Below are 17,728 nucleotides of genomic sequence, written 5' to 3'. Positions count from 1 at the left end.
GTCTGTGTTACTCCATTTCACTACACCAAATGAGTAGGTCAATATTGGTATAGCACAAGTATTTATAGCTTTTGTCTTGTTTCTTGCTGTCAATTCTGTTTTCAGTGTTTTTGTTAGTCTTTGTCTATATTTTTCTTTAGTTCTTCTTTAATATTTGTATTATCTATTCCTATTTTTTGTCTGTATTCTAGATATTTATAGGTATCTGTTTTTTCCATCGCTTCTATGCAGTCGCTGTGGTTATCCAATATGTAATCTTCTTGTTTAGTGTGTTTTCCCTTGACTATGCTATTTTTCTTACATTTGTCTGTTCAAAAAGCTATATTTATATCATTGCTGAGTACTTCTGTTATCTTCAGTAATTGGTTGAGTTGTTGATTTGTTGCTGCCAGTAGTTTTAGATCATCCATGTATAGCAAATGTGTGATTTTGTGTGGGTATGCTCCGGTAATATTGTATCCATAATTTGTATTATTTAGCATGTCGGATAGTGGGTTCAGAGCAAGGCAGAACCAGAAAGGACTTAATGAATCTCCTTGGTATATTCCACGCTTAATCTGTATTGGCTGTGATGTGATATTATTTGAATTTGTTTGAATATTAAGTGTGGTTTTCCAATTTTTCATTACTATGTTTAGGAACTGTATCAATTTAGGATCTACTTTGTATATTTCCAATATCTGTAGCAACCATGAGTGGCGTACACTATCAAAAGCTTTTTGGTAATCAATGTATGCGTAGTGTAGCGACCTTTGTTTAGTTTTAGCTTGATATGTCACCTCTGCATCTATTATCAGTTGCTCTTTACATCCTTGTGCTCCTTTGCAACAGCCTTTTTGTTCTTCATTTATAATTTTGTTATGTGTTGTATGTGTCATGAATTTTTGTGTAATGACTGAAGTTAATATTTTGTATATTGTTGGTCGGCATGTTATGGGGCGATATTTAGCTGGGTTTGCTGTGTCTGCTTGATCTTTAGGTTTCAAATAAGTTATTCCTTGTGTAAGTGTATCAGGGAATGTGTATGGGTCTGCAATGTAATTGTTAAATAATGTAGTTAGATGTGAATGTGTTGAGGTGAAATTCTTTAGCCAGAAATTTGCTATTTTATCTTTTCCAGGGGCTTTCCAATTGTGCGTAGAATTAATTGCTTGGGTGACTTCATGTTGCAAAATTATCACTTCAGGCATTTGTGGTGTCATCTTGTATGTGTCTGTTTCTGCTTGTATCCACTGTGCATGTCTGTTATGTTATACTGGGTTTGATCATATGTTGCTCCAGAAGTGTTCCATGTCTGTTATGTTTGGTGGATTGTCTATTTTAATGTGTGTGTTATCTACTGTCTGGTAAAATTTCTTTTGGTTTGTGTTGAATGTTTAGTTTTGTTTCCTTCTAGGTCGTTTGGCCAATGCTTGTAATTTCTGCTTCTTTTCACCTAATTGCTCTATCGCTTCTTGTTGTGAGATTTTACCTAACCTTTTTGGTTTTTTGTCTGATATTTCATTTCTTATAAATTGTGTTAGCTGTCCAGTGTCTGTTCTCAGTTCTTCTACTCTGATCTGTAGCCTGTGTTGCCATGCTGGTTTTGTGGGTTTCTTCTGTGTGTTGGTTGGTTGTGATATCTGCCTAGTGTGTATATTTAGTGTAGTGAGTGCTCCTATATAAACCAGTAGTTGTAACTCTTCCATAGCTGTGTTTTCATTTATTTTGTTGTGTATGATTGTGTTGATAGTTTTTATTGTTTCGACTTGTGGGTTATTTGGCGGTCTATGCAAGAATCGTCTAATGTCTGTATTTGTGTGTTTCATTTCTATATATGTCAGCTGAAATTTTTCTTCTATATCTAACATGTGTGTTACTTCGAGTTCTATTTGTGCTTGTTCTGGTGGCTGTTTTAAGATTTCGTTTTCCTCTGATTGTTTAATTGATGTGTGTTGTTCTTTGTTTGTTTGCTCTGGGATGTTTGAGTCCATTACTGTATTTTCTTCTTCTTCTTCTTCTTCTTCGTCTTCTTCTGATTGCACATTATTTTGTTGCAGTATTTGTTGTACTTGTTGTTTGATGTTTCCTAATTCTGACTGGGGTATCCTGTTATTTTTTATTATTACACGGATCTGATCAGCTAGTCGTTGTTCTGTTAAAAATTTTAATTCTGGGTATCTGTTGTGTATACTTGTGATCTGTATCCAGTTGTGTTGGTTCCTAGTTTTGTTGCTTGGTAATAACAGAACATGAGGTGTCGATTAACTTCATCTGACCATCTCATCCTCTGTCTTTGTTTTCCTTCTAGGGTGGTTGCAGGAAGCATATCCTGCAAAACACCTCTATTTGGATTTAAATCATTTTCCAGTTGGCTAACAGTGTCGTTACCATTGTGGGTGGGCATAGGGTTCAAATGTCATCCCCGACCATGATGGCGCTTGTCCGAGGCTTCTTTAGTTCTGTCCTGAACCAACTAATCACACTAAAAGGGGGGTTAGCCCTATTAGTGGTTTGTTCTTTTCGTCGCCTTTTACGACTGGCAGAACATACCGGAGGCCTGTTCTTTTCCCGGGCCTCCACGGGATTTATTATTATTATTATTTCTTTACTTTCTCAGACGTTAAGTCTGGTTGAGAATGGAAAGTGACGCGGACCTTGATCAAGCGTCACTTCCTATTAACTGTACGGTATGTGTTATATTGCATTTAGGAACTTTCGGGTAATTGAACATGTATCAATAATTACGGATTTCTGTAGTTGTACATATATGTTTGGATGTAGCTGTATTGCATTGATGTACTGGTGGATATTGTGTGGTATGACTCCTGTAGTTGATAGTATAATTGGTATGATGTCAACTTTATCCTGATGCCACATGTCTTTGACTTCCTCAGCCAGTTGGATGTATTTTTCAATTTTTTCTCCTGTTTTCTTTTGTATATTTGTTGTATTGGGTATGGATATTTCGATTAGTTGTGTTAATTTCTTCTTTTTATTGGTGAGTATGATGTCAGGTTTGTTATGTGGCGTTGTTTTATCTGTTATAATGGTTCTGTTCCAGTATAATTTGTATTCATCATTCTCCAGTACATTTTGTGGTGCATACTTGTATGTAGGAACTTCTTGTTTTAAAAGTTTATGTTGTAAGGCAAGCTGTTGATGTATTATTTTTGCGACATTGTCATGTCTTCTGGGGTATTCTGTATTTGCTAGTATTGTACATCCGCTTGTGATGTGATCTATTGTTTCTATTTGTTGTTTACAAAGTCTGCATTTATCTGTTGTGGTATTGGGATCTTTAATAATATGCTTGCTGTAATACCTGGTGTTTATTGTTTGATCCTGTATTGCAATCATGAATCCTTCTGTCTCACTGTATATATTGCCTTTTCTTAGCCATGTGTTGGATGCGTCTTGATCGATGTGTGGCTGTGTTAGATGATACGGGTGCTTGCCATGAAGTGTTTTCTTTTTCCAATTTACTTTCTTCGTATCTGTTGATGTTATGTGGTCTAAAGGGTTGTAGAGGTGGTTATGAAATTGTAGTGGTGTAGCCGATGTATTTATATGAGTGATTGCTTTGTGTATTTTGCTAGTTTCTGCTCGTTCTATAAAGAATTTTCTTAAATTGTCTACCTGTCCATAATGTAGGTTTTTTATATCGATAAATCCCCTTCCTCCTTCCTTTCTGCTTAATGTGAATCTTTCTGTTGCTGAATGTATGTGATGTATTCTATATTTGTGGCATTGTGATCGTGTAAGTGTATTGAGTGCTTCTAGGTCTGTGTTACTCCATTTCACTACTCCAAATGAGTAGGTCAATATTGGTATGGCATAAGTATTTATAGCTTTTGTCTTGTTTCTTGCTGTCAATTCTGTTTTCAGTATTTTTGTTAGTCTTTGTCTATATTTTTCTTTTAGTTCTTCTTTAATATTTGTATTATCTATTCCTATTTTTTGTCTGTATCCTAGATATTTATAGGCATCCGTTTTTTCCATCGCTTCTATGCAGTCGCTGTGGTTATCCAATATGTAATCTTCTTGTTTAGTGTGTTTTCCCTTGACTATGCTATTTTTCTTACATTTGTCTGTTCCAAAAGCCATACTTATATCATTGCTGAATACTTCTGTTATCTTTAGTAATTGGTTGAGTTGTTGATTTGTTGCTGCCAGTAGTTTTAGATCATCCATGTATAGCAAATGTGTGATTTTGTGTGGGTATGTTCCAGTAATATTGTATCCATAATTTGTATTATTTAGCATGTTGGATAGTGGGTTCAGAGCAAGGCAGAACCAGAAAGGACTTAATGAGTCTCCTTGGTATATTCCACGCTTAATCTGTATTGGCTGTGATGTGATATTATTTGATTTTGTTTGGATATTAAGTGTGGTTTTCCAATTTTTCATTACTATGTTTAGGAACTGTATCAATTTAGGATCTATTTTGTATATTTCCAATATTTGTAGTAACCATGAGTGGGGTACACTATCAAAAGCTTTTTGGTAATCAATGTATGCGTAGTGTAGCGACCTTTGTTTAGTTTTAGCTTGATATGTCACCTCTGCATCTATTATCAGTTGCTCTTTACATCCTCGTGCTCCTTTGCAACAGCCTTTTTGCTCTTCATTTATAATTTTGTTCTGTGTTGTATGTGTAATTAATTTCTGTTTAATGATTGAAGTTAATATTTTGTATATTGTTGGTAGGCATGTTATGGGGCGATATTTAGCTGGGTTCGCTGTGTCTGCTTGATCTTTAGGTTTCAGATAAGTTATTCCATGTGTAAGTGTATCAGGGAATGTGTATGGGTCTGCAATGTAACTGTTAAATAATTTAGTTAGATGTGAATGTGTTGAGGTGAACTTCTTTAACCAGAAATTTGCTATTTTATCATTTCCAGGGGCTTTCCAATTGTGAGTAGAATTAATTGCTTGGGTGATTTCATGTTGCAAAATTATCACTTCAGGCATTTGTGGTATCATCTTGTATGTGTCTGTTTCTGCTTGTATCCACCATGCATGCCTGTTATGTTGTACCGGGTTAGACCATATGCTGATCCAGAAGTGTTCCATGTCTGTTATGTTTGGTGGATTGTTTATTTTAATGTGTGTGTTATCTATTGTCTGGTAAAATTTCTTTTGGTTTGTGTTGAATGTTTGGTTTTGTTTCCTTCTATTTTCACTTTTTTTGTATCTTCTGAGTCGTTTGGCTAATGCTTGTAATTTCTGCTTCTTTTCGTCTAATTGCTCTGTCGCTTCTTGTTGTGAGATTTTACCTATCCTTTTTCGTTTTTTTTCCGAGATTTCATTTCTTATAAATTGTGTTAGCTGTCCGATGTCTTTTCTCAGTTTTTCTATTCTGATCTGTAGCCTGTGTTGCCATGCTGGTTTTGTGGGTTTCTTCTGTGTGTTGGTTGGTTCTGTTCTCTGTCTAGTGTGTATATTTAGTGTAGTGAGTGCTCCTATATAAACCAGTAGTTGTAACTCTTCCATAGTTGTGTTTTCATTTATTTTGTTGTGTATGATTGTGTTGATAGTTTTTATTGTTGTTTCGACTTGTGGGTTATTTGGTGGTCTATGCAAGAATGGTCTTATGTCTGTATTTGTGTCTTTGTATTCTATATATGTCAGCTGAAATTTTTCTTCTATATCTAACATGTGTGTCACTTCGTGTTCTATTTGTGCTTGTTCTGGTGGCTGTCTTAAGATTTCGTTTTCCTCTGATTGTTTAATTGGTGCGTGTTGTTCTTTGTTTGTTTGCTCTGGGATGTTTGAGTCCATTACTGTATTTTCTTCTTCTTCTGATTGCACATTATTTTGTTCCAGTATTTGTTGTACTTGTTGTTTGATGTTTTCTAATTCTGACTGGGGTATCCTGTTATTTTTGATTATTACACGGATCTGATCAGCTAGTCGTTGTTCTGTTAAAAATTTTAATTCTGGGTATCTGGTAATAAATGTTGTGTATACTTGTGATCTGTATCCAGTTGTGTTGGTTCCTAGGTTTGTTGCTTGGTAATAACAGAACATGAGGTGTCGATTAACTTCATCTGACCATCTCATCCTCTGTCTTTGTTTTCCTTCTAGGGTGGTTGCAGGAAGCATATCCTGCAAAACACCTCTATTTGGATTTAAATCATTTTCCAGTTGGCTAGCAGTGTCGTTACCATTGTGGGCGGGCATAGGGTTCAAGCGTCGTCCCCGACCATGACGGCACTTATCCGAGGCTTCTTTAGTTCTGTCCTGAACCAACTAATCACACTAAAGGGGGGTTAGCCCTATTAGTGGTTTGTTCTTTTCGTCGCCTTTTACGACTGGCAGAACATACCGGAGGCCTATTCTTTTCCCGGGCCTCCACGGGTTTTATTATTATTATTATTATTATTATTATTATTATTAATTTTTTTGGCTCAACGTCATGGTAAGTTTTTCTATTGGAAGCCACTTCGGTGGCATGTGTCCCTAACCTACCTCAGTAATACCCAGGAAAAGGGGACCTACAGTTTAATGTGGAATCCAAACAGTGTGTCATTCTTGGCAAATCTTAGTCATAGAAAGATTAAAGGCAGACTGAAATATTTCGTTGTCTGACAGGAATTCAGTCATGCAGCCTTTGTTTCCAGGCATATGCTTTACCAGTAGACTACCAGGCCCAACAAATACTAGCACAATTCTGGAAGAAGACAGTGTGCTTTTGAAAACGACACTGTCACTTTACAAATTTAAGTAATTGATTGTATTTGTTGTGAATTTCAGTCAGAAGAATGGTTTGATACAGATCTCCATGCTAGTCTAATCATCCATGCCTCACCATAGTTACAAGGCTACAATCCTGACAAATTGTAAGGAAAGGCTTTCTAACACTTAAATTCATGTTAGATGTTAAAATATCTCTCTGTTTCAGAAACCCATTTCTTCCTATTGTCAGTCTACATTTGATATTTCTCTATTTTGGCTATCACCACTTATTTTTGTGCAGAAATAGCAACACCAGTTTTTTTCAGTGTCTCATTTCTTAATCTAATTCCCTCATCAAAACGCGATTTAATTAGGTTACCTCCCATTACCTTTGTTTTATTGTTTCATTTTATAATCTCTCAAGACACTGTACAGTACATGGATAGTAAATTGCACCAACATGATTGATTTTTGTTCCTGTTCCCTCCACATATTGTAAAAGGGGAAAAATGACTGTCTACATTCCTCTGCACATGCCTCAATATCTTACTTTTGTCTAATGTCCCTACATAAGATATACAATGATGGCAGTATAATGGTTGCACTGTCTTCGAATACAGGGTCTATAAGTGTATTTAACAGAATTCCACAAGAACTGCATTGCTTTGCTTCCAAAGATTAGCATTAAAATTCCTAGAGCATTTTTGTCACATTTTTATATTGTCACAGAAGAAGCTGAGTAGCACTGTGGTGTAGTGGTTACGATACTAAACTGTTGGATTGACGGTTTTGAGTTCAAAACTCACCTGGACTTTACAATTTTAATTTCTATATTCGGTGAGAGTACATTCTAGAAGTATCCACAAATGTCAAGAACCATTGTACTGGAACGTTCTGTAGCTGTATATATACTACATGTGTTCTGGCTGGAGGCAGTTCACTCCGCACTCTTGTATGTGCAAGTGCTGAATAAACCTTCGTTAAGAGAAGTTAGTGTAAGTCATTTAGCTAATTACACCTTCTTCTACATGACAATATGACTATAGTATGTCCCTGATTTCATTCAATGCCTTTTGTCATGTCTACTTAATAAGGTCTCAAGTCGCTGGAACAGTATTCGAGAATTAATCACACTAAGACCTAATTCAAATTACTTCTTAATACTGCCCATAAATACTTAAATACAATATGATATGCTCAAGATGTGCACCACTAATCTTGTACAGATAATACTAAGTTACAGACATTATCCTACATACTGTCTTCTGAGTAATTGCTGCCCCTGACAAAATTACAATCTCACCCGAAAACCTTGAAATTTTTATTTCATCTCTCTGAACTTTGATTCCCGTTGAAAATTCTCCTTGGTTTTCTTTACTGCTAGCTCATTATGCAGATTGAACATCATCAGAGACAGCCTACAAACCTGTCTCACTTCCTTATCAAATACTGCATTCCCTTCATGTCCTTCAGTCGCTATAAGTACAGTCCAGTTCTGTACATTGCAGAAAACGTATCATTCCCTGTATTTCATAGGTGCTACTTTCAGAATTTCAAAGTTTGTATTCCTGTGTGCATTGTTAAACTCTCTCTGTAAATCTACAGATTCTAGAAATGTAGGTTTGGCTTTTCTCAGTATACAAGTAATCAGCTAGATTCATCTGGGAACATGGTGTATGCCCAATTCTTGTAATTTCTTCCTTTTTGAACTGATATATTTTTTTAAATTAACGTAGTAGTGAGGTTAGCCCATTATGTTCTATAGGTAATTATTTTCATTAAGGACCACTTAATATTGTATGAGTTTACAGAATTTTTTAATGTAACCATATTAGTGTTTATTTTGAAATAAACTTGAAGATATGCTTTTGTTATTCCCGCTCATTTAATTGATGACTTTGGAACCCTTATATAATTACTTGGCTCATTTAAGAGTTACTGTGGAAAAATTTTGTATGCTACAAATAACATTTTAAAGCAGGTAGAACCTTGTTAGTGGAACATTTAAAAATTAACAAAACAGTATAATAAACATATTAAGCATTATGAAAATATTTATTTATGAAAAATTAACCTTCGCATATTTGTCAGTACTGTATCTTAACTATGTGGTGTAGATTGCGTACCAATAAAATATTACATTATATCTTTATTTCAGGGTGGACAAGGACCGTAGTGGATATATAACAGCTGACGAACTGCAAGTTGCCTTGTCTAATGGAACATGGACTCCATTCAATCCGGAAACTGTCCGGCTCATGATCGGTATGTTACATTTCAGGATTTGTTGAGTAGATTTAGCTGACACCCAATCTACGAAAATACAAGTCCAATCTTTTGCCACACCTACTGCCAGCTCCTTGGCATGTGAGTTATACTCGTCTAATACTAAAATTCATCAGATTCCTGGCAAATGCTATCCTATCAGAAGCAGGACTATCTGTACAAGAAGTTGTATCATATACCACCTCAACTTTTGAGCAAACATTATGTGGATTTGAACTCCAAACAGCTCTTCACACAAATGAGCGGCCACCACCAAACGAAGGCCTAGAGCAGAGTTGACAACCCAGTGTGCTGATCACAACATGCTCAACTTCAATTGCTGCTTCCCAACTCTTGCTTCTTGATCCTCCCCAAGAAGATAAGCTTCTGTGAAAAATGTAGATGGAACTTGGCCTTACAAGACAATCTTTGATCTGGCAAAGCTCTTGCCCATGATCTACACCAACCCCTGCTTCACATCCACCTCCATCCACATTCCTACGCCCCTACTGCACTCATTTATTCTCACCCTCACAGTCTCGTCTCCTGCCCTATCTCCCCTTTCCAGTCCACTCCTCAATGTCATTGTGCACCACACACATACCCTTGCCTGTGCCAGAGCCAGCACCAACTTGACATGGTGTATACTCAGCCATCAAGTTTTATAGTAAAGCTGTAATCACATAGCTGTGGCATTCAATATGCATTAGATGAGTATGTGCCAAGCAAGATCGTAAGAGATGGAAAAGAGCCACCGTGGTACAACAACAGAGTTACAAAACTGCTACGGAAGCAAAGGGAACTTCACAGCAAACATAAACGTAGCCAAAGCGTTGCAGGCAAACAAAAATTACACGAAGCGAAATGTGTGAGGAGGGCTATGCGAGAGACATTCAACGAATTCGAAAGTAAAGTTCTATATACTGACATGGCACAAAATCCTAAGAAATTTTTGTCTTATGTCAAAGCGGTAGGTGGATCAAAACAAAATGTCCAGACACTCTGTGACCAAAATGGTACTGAAACAGAGGATGACAGACTAAAGGACAAAATACTAAATGTCTTTTTCCAAAGCTGTTTCACAGAGGAAGACTGCACTGTAGTTCCTTCTCTAGATTGTCGCACAGATGACAAAATGGTAGATATTGAAATAGATGACAGAGGGATAGAGAAACAATTAAAATCGCTCAAAAGAGGAAAGGCCGCTGGAGCTGATGGGATACCAGTTCGGTTTTACACAGAGTACGCAAAGGAACTTGCCCCTTCTTGCCGCGGTGTACCGTAGGTCTGTAGAAGAGTGTAGCATTCCAAAAATTGGGAAAGGGCACAGGTCATCCCCCTTTTCAAGAAGGGACGTCGAACAAATGTGTGGAACTATAGACCTATATCTGTAATGTCAATCAGTTGTAGAATTTTGGAACACACATTATGTTAGAGTATAATGACTTTTCTGGAGACTAAAAATCTACTCTGTAGGAATCAGCATGGGTTTCGAAAAAGACAATCGTGTGAAACCCAGATCGCGCTATTCGTCCAAGAGACTCAGAGGGCCATAGACATGGGTTTCCAGGTAGATGCCGTGTTTCTTGACTTCAAGGCATTCGATACAGTTCCCCACAGTCATTTAATGAACAAAGTAAGAGCATATGGACTATCAAACCAATTGTGTGATTGGATTGAAGAGTTCCTAGATAACAGAATGCAGCATGTCATTCTCAATGGAGAGGTGTCTTCCGAAGTAGAGTGATTTCAGGTGTGCCGCAGGGGAGTGTTGTAGGACCGTTGCTGTTCACAATATATATATATATATATAAATGGCCTCGTGGATAACACTGGAAGCTCACTGAGGCTTTTTGCAGATGATGCTGTAGTATATGGAGAGGTTGTAACAATGGAAAATTGTACTGAAATGCAGGAGGATCTGCAACAAATTGACACATGGTGCAGGGAATGGCAGTTGAATCTCAGTGTAGACAAGTGTAATGTGCTGCAAATACATAGAAAGAAAGATCCTTTATCATTTGGCTACAATATAGCAAACCAGCAACTGAAAACAGTTAATTCCATAAATTATCTGGGAGTAGTCATTAGGAGTGATTTAAAATGGAATGATCATATAAAATTAATCGTCAGTAAAGCTGATGCCAGACTGAGATTCATTGGAAGAGTCCTAAGGAAATACAGTCCGAAAACAAAGGAAGTAGGTTACAGTACACTTGTTCGCCCACTGTTTGAATACTGTTCACTGGTGTGGTATCCATACCAGATAAAGGTGATAGAAGAGATAGGAGATCCAACAGAGAACAGCGCGCTTCGTTACAAGATCATTTAGTAATCGCGAAAGCATTACGGAGATGATAAACTCCAGTGGAAGATCTGCAAGAGAGACAGTCAGTAGCTCGATACGGGCTTTTCTTGAAGTTTCGAGAACATACCTTCACCTAGGACTCAAGCAGTATATTGCTCCCTCCTATGTATGTCTCATGAAGAGACCATGAGGATAAAATCAGAGAAATTAGAGCCCACACAGAAGGATACCGACAATCCTTCTTTCCACGAACAATACGAGACTGGACTAGAAGGGAGAACCGATAGTTACTCGAGGTACCCTCCGCCACACAGTCAGGTGGCTTGCGGAGTATAGATGTAGATGTAGATTCAGTGTACATCAAGCTGACTTTATCTCCACCATGCTGCTGAACGCTCAGAAACGACGTGGTTTGTGCATAGGGACATGTGCCTCAACATTGTATATGTGATCGCAGTGTGCTCCAGACGCAGTTGTTAGCTGTATTTGGCTCGCAAATCATGCCATTTGTTTCTGATTTGGATGGGTGTAGAATTCATACATTAGCCATGTTAAAACACACACATCCTCCAGTGTCCACATGCTAGTCTTGTTGTTCTGTCTGTAGTATATATAAATAAAAACTTCATATCAATGAACATGATATGAGGCAAAAGCAAAGTTCCATGTCCAGTCAGTAAGGACATCAGCTTATGAAAGTTCCAATACAAATAGTGTGACAAAAATTTGCAATAGTCTTCCACATAAGATAAAAATAATTTGATCACTCTCACTATTTAGTAAAACCTTAAGGTCATTCTTGCTTTATAACTGTTTCTATTCAGTATCAGGGTATTTAGTATGTACAAAATATCTTACTCAAAGTAGTGCAGCCTCCCTTGTAAATAAACACTATTGAACACACGCACTCCTGAAAGAGAGCTACTTACATTTACATAACATCAAATATTGTAGAAAATATTTGTATTAAACTAATAATAAAGTTTAATAACCTATTATAAAACAAGAAAGTGGGTAAAAAAGCTTTGTTACAGCAGGACTCAAATCAGCTACACATCGCACATTACTAATGGTAACTCAGCATGTTTGTTTTTTATGCTATGTGAACTTGTGTAATATGACTTTGTCTTCTATGTTACTGTCTTCTGAATGCTTTAATCGCTGATGTGTTCACTGACATTCAGTTATCAAAATCGTACCAGGAACAATGTGTGTTTGAAGAATCTTCAGAGTGTGTTTGCCATGAAACTGTACACTTTCATAACACAAAGAAAATTTAAAAATTTTTTACCCACCAATGACATTTCCCATCATTTTTTAACAACAAAAAAAATGGTTCAAATGGCTCTGAGCACTATGGGACTCAACATCTGTGGTCATCAGTACCCTAGAACTTAGAACTACTAAAACCTAACTAACCTAAGGACATCACACATATCCATGCCCGAGGCAGGATTAGAACCTGCAACCGTAGCAGTCACGCGGTTCCTAACTGAAGTGCCTAGAACCACACGGCCATCGCGGCCGGCCTTTTTAACAACAGATCATGCCAGTAAATGATGGGTTTTCGAGATGTACTCAATTTGCTGGCACTTTGAAATGGCATATATTCACAGGATGTAAGTTATATTATAAAACCCATCGAATATATTCAACCGATAGCCAATATGATGTTTCCCAACTTTGTACTGAGAAGAGATTGCTTGCATGTGACGTTCTTTCATCTCATTAGTGTATGTTCAGATGCACAGTCAGCGTATCTGTTGTGCATGATATTGCTTTACGCATTCGGAAAGACTTCTCAACATGGTTTTTCCATGCCGTGAAGTCGGAAATTTGGCACACTCAGTGTTGACGGCTGAATGCACAATCTGTGGGACAATGGCTTTACTTCAAAGACATTAAAACTGAGCACCAGAGTGGAAAATGAACCTGGGACCTTCGCCTTTCACAGGCAAGTGCTCTGCTGACAAAATTGTCCAAGCATAATCCACATCCCACCCTTGCAGCCCTAATCCATCAGTATCTCTCTCTGAATTTGATAGATTGGGACTGTTTCTCCAGTACATCATATTCACTTTGTAACCTTCACAGGCTCAACCTCTGCCATTCCTTTACTGTCCTGTCTCATTTACCTGCCAGTTTTTTCTGCTCTGTTGCACCCCTGCCCCCTCCCCCTTTCCATAAAAGACTGCCCTGGTTTCAGTGGAATAATATAACAGTTTAATTTAGACTATTTGCAAATTGTATCAAAGTTGGAAATTTCTGAATGGAATAATACATCAAATTGAAAGTAAAGTAATCTTCGTCTTTTTATATATATATAAACTGAACAATCCATTGCCCTCACCCACCTAATCCTTCACCTACACATCCACTCAGCCTATCAACACACCCGTCAACTCCTATCCTTAATAAAAGTCCTCAATCTTTCCTCTCCCACATCCACACCGGCTGTTCAGACCATCCTCCTACAGGCCAACCGCAAATTAGAACAGCATGCCACCCTCCACCTTAAAAAACTATCCAATCTCCTGGTTTCCCACCTCCGGAAAGGCAACTCACTCACCCTTCACAACCTTTCCAGCAAACCTCAACCTCCTCTCATTGCACACAAACCCAGTCTCTCCCATCTACTCAATCTCCCACTTCCAGCTCCACTCCCTCCAAAACCTCAAAATTCCAATCAACACAATCTGGAATCACAACACCCCAATTCAGTAGTTAACCTTTCCTCCAAACCTCTCTCCCAATCCGAAACCTCTGTCCTATCCAAAGGCCTCACCTTCAGCCCCACTCCCAGCTTTAACCAAACAGCCCTCGTCAAAGATTTACTGTCCTACACCCGTACTCTCTGCTGGAAATATCACTTTGCCACGAAGAAAAATGATCCTAATCCTACTCCTAATGATCCAACTCCCCAAGACACTATCCAAATTGAACCCTGCCTGGAACAGTTCCGTCCTCCGTCACAGCGGGACCCACCTCCTCTTCCTCAAAATCACCCTCTCCAAACCTTCCAGGAATTTCTGACTTCCAGCCTTGCCTCTCAATCCTTCTTAAAAAACCTTAATCCTACTCCCAACATCACCACTGCTGAAGCCCAGGCTATCCGTGATCTGAAGGCTGACCGATCCATCGTCATTCTTCCAGCTGACAAGGGTTCCACGACTGTGGTACTTGATCGTCGGGAGTATGTGGCTGAGGGACTGCGTCAGCTTTCAGACAACACTACTTACAAAGTTTGCCAAGGTAATCCCATTCCTGATGTCCAGGCGGAGCTTCAAGGAATCCTCAGAACCTTAGGCCCCCTACAAAACCTTTCACCTGACTCCATCAACCTCCTGACCCCACCAACACCCCGCACCCCTACCTTCTACCTTCTTCCTAAAATTCACAAACCCAATCATCCCGGCCGTCCCATTGTAGCTGGTTACCAAGCCCCCACAGAACGCATCTCTGCCTACGTAGATCAACACCTTCAACCCATCACATGCAGTCTCCCATCCTTCATCAAAGACACCAACCACTTTCTCGAACGCCTGGAATCCCTACCCAGTCTGTTACCCCCGGAAACCATCCTTGTAACCATTGATGCCACTTCCTTATACACAAATATTCCGCACGTCCAGGGCCTCGCTGCGATGGAGCACTTCCTTTCACGCCGATCACCTGCCACCCTACCTAAAACCTCTTTCCTCATCACCTTAGCAAGCTTCATCCTGACCCACAACTTCTTCACTTTTGAAGGCCAGACATACCAACAATTAAAGGGAACAGCCATGGGTACCAGGATGGCCCCCTCGTACGCCAACCTATTCATGGGTCGCTTAGAGGAAGCCTTCTTGGTTACCCAGGCCTGCCAACCCAAAGTTTGGTACAGATTTATTGATGACATTTTCATGATCTGGACTCACAGTGAAGAAGAACTCCAGAATTTCTTCTCCAACCTCAACTCCTTTGGTTCCATCAGATTCACCTGGTCCTACTCTAAATCCCATGCCACTTTCCTTGACGTTGACTTCCACCTGTCCAATGGCCAGCTTCACACGTCCGTCCACATCAAACCCACCAACAAGCAACAGTACCTCCATTATGACAGCTGCCACCCATTCCACATCAAACGGTCCCTTCCCTACAGCCTAGGTCTTCGTGGCAAACGAATCTGCTCCAGTCCGGAATCCTTGAACCATTACACCAACAACCTGAAAACAGCTTTCGCATCCCGTAACTACCCTCCCGACCTGGTACAGAAGCAAATAACCAGAGCCACTTCCTCATCTCCTCAAACCCGGAACCTTCCACAGAAGAACCCCAAAAGTGCCCCACTTGTGACAGGATACTTTCCGGGACTGGATCAGATTCTGAATGTGGCTCTCCAGCAGGGATACGACTTCCTCAAATCCTGCCCTGAAATGAGATCCATCCTTCATGAAATCCTCCCCACTCCACCTAGAGTGTCTTTCCGCCGTCCACCTAACCTTCGTAACCTCTTAGTTCATCCCCATGAAATCCCCAAACCACCTTCCCTACCCTCTGGCTCCTACCCTTGTAACCGCCCCCGGTGTAAAACCTGTCCCATGCACCCTCCCACCACCACCTAACTCCAGTCCTGTAACCCGGAAGTTGTACACGATCAAAGGCAGAGCCACGTGTGAAAGCACCCACGTGATTTACCAACTGACCTGCCTACACTGTGAAGCCTTCTATGTGGGAATGACCAGCAACAAACTGTCCATTCGCATGAATGGACACAGGCAGACAGTGTTTGTTGGTAATGAGGATCACCCTGTGGCTAAACATGCCTTGGTGCACGGCCAGCACATCTTGGCACAGTGTTACACTGTCCGGGTTATCTGGATACTTCCCACTAACACCAACCTGTCAGAACTCCGGAGGTGGGAACTTGCCCTTCAGCATATCCTCTCTTCTCGCTATCCGCCAGGCCTCAATCTCCGCTAATCTCTAATTTCTATTTGCCGCCGCTCGTACCTCACCTGTCTTTCAACATCACCTTTGCCTCTGTACTTCCGCCTCGACTGACATCTCTGCCCAAACTCTTTGCCTTTACAAATGTCTGCTTGTGTCTGTGTATATGCGGATGGATATGTGTGAGTGTGTGCGAGTGTATACCTGTCCTGTTTTCCCACTAAGGTAAGTCTTTCCGCTCCTGGGATTGGAATGACTCCTTACCCTCTCCCTTAAAACCCACCTCCTTTCATCTTTCCCTCTCCTTCCCTCTTTCCTGACGAAGTAACCGTTTGTTGCGAAAGCTAGAATTTTGTGTGTATGTTTGTGTTTGTTTGTGTGTCTATCGACCTGCCAGCACTTTCATTTGGTAAGTCTCATCATCTTTCTTTATATATATATATATATATATATATATATATATATATATATATATATATAACAGAGGGAAACATTCCACGTGGAAAAAATATATCTAAAAAGAAAGATGATGAGACTTACCAAACAAAAGCGCTGGCAGGTCGATAGACACACAAACAAACACAAATATACACACAAAATTCAAGCTTTCGCAACAAACTGTTGCCTCATCAGGAAAGAGGGAAGGAGAGGGAAAGACGAAAGGATGTGGGTTTTAAGGGAGAGGGTAAGGAGTCATTCCAATCCCGGGAGCGGAAAGACTTACCTTAGGGGGAAAAAAGGACAGGTATACACTCGCACACACACACATATCCATCCACACATACAGACACATATGTGGAAAATATCGTACTATAGAGTTTCCCAGACCGCAGCGCCATCTGTTGTTGAAAATTGTAACAGACACTCTAGGTGGAGTGGGGAGGATTTCATGAAGGATGGATCTCATTTCAGGGCAGGATTTGAGGAAGTCGTATCCCTGCTGTATGTGTGGATGGATATGTGTGTGTGTGCGAGTGTATACCTGTCCTTTTTTCCCCCTAAGGTAAGTCTTTCCGCTCCCGGGATTGGAATGACTCCTTACCCTCTCCCTTAAAACCCACATCCTTTCGTCTTTCCCTCTCCTTCCCTCTTTCCTGATGAGGCAACAGTTTGTTGCGAAAGCTTGAATTTTGTGTGTATATTTGTGTTTGTTTGTGTGTCTATCGACCTGCCAGCGCTTTTGTTTGGTAAGTCTCATCATCTTTCTTTTTAGATATATATATATATATATATATATATATATATATATATATATATATATATATATATATATATATATATATATATATATATATATATATACACACACAAGGTGTTTCAAAAATGACCGGTATATTTGAAACGGCAATAAAAACTAAACGAGCAGCGATAGAAATAAGAAATACACCGTTTGTTGGAATATGCTTGGGACAACAGTACATTTTCAGGCAGACAAACTTTCGAAATTACAGTAGTTACAATTTTCAACAACAGATGGCGCTGCGGTCTGGGAAACTCTATAGTACGATATTTTCCACATATCCACCATGCGTAGCAATAATATGGCGTAGTCTCTGAATGAAATTA

General features: G+C 39.3%; 1 protein-coding gene across 2 annotated transcripts in view; it reads left to right on the top strand.

Annotated features, from left to right (window-relative positions):
• The window catches only part of LOC126195123 (programmed cell death protein 6), a 51,761-nt gene that overhangs the window by 14,612 nt on the left and 19,421 nt on the right, over positions 1-17,728 (top strand). For both annotated transcript variants that reach the window (XM_049933615.1, XM_049933614.1), the window contains exon 2: positions 8,819-8,925. In XM_049933615.1, coding sequence (XP_049789572.1) covers positions 8,819-8,925 — 107 coding nt within the window. The remainder of the gene's footprint in view (positions 1-8,818; positions 8,926-17,728) is intronic.

The sequence above is a fragment of the Schistocerca nitens genome, chromosome 7, assembly GCF_023898315.1.
Source record: "Schistocerca nitens isolate TAMUIC-IGC-003100 chromosome 7, iqSchNite1.1, whole genome shotgun sequence".
NCBI classification, from domain to species: Eukaryota; Metazoa; Arthropoda; class Insecta; order Orthoptera; family Acrididae; genus Schistocerca; species Schistocerca nitens.
The sequence above is the reverse complement of the archived record's forward strand: the minus strand, read 5'-3'. Positions and strand labels throughout refer to the sequence as shown.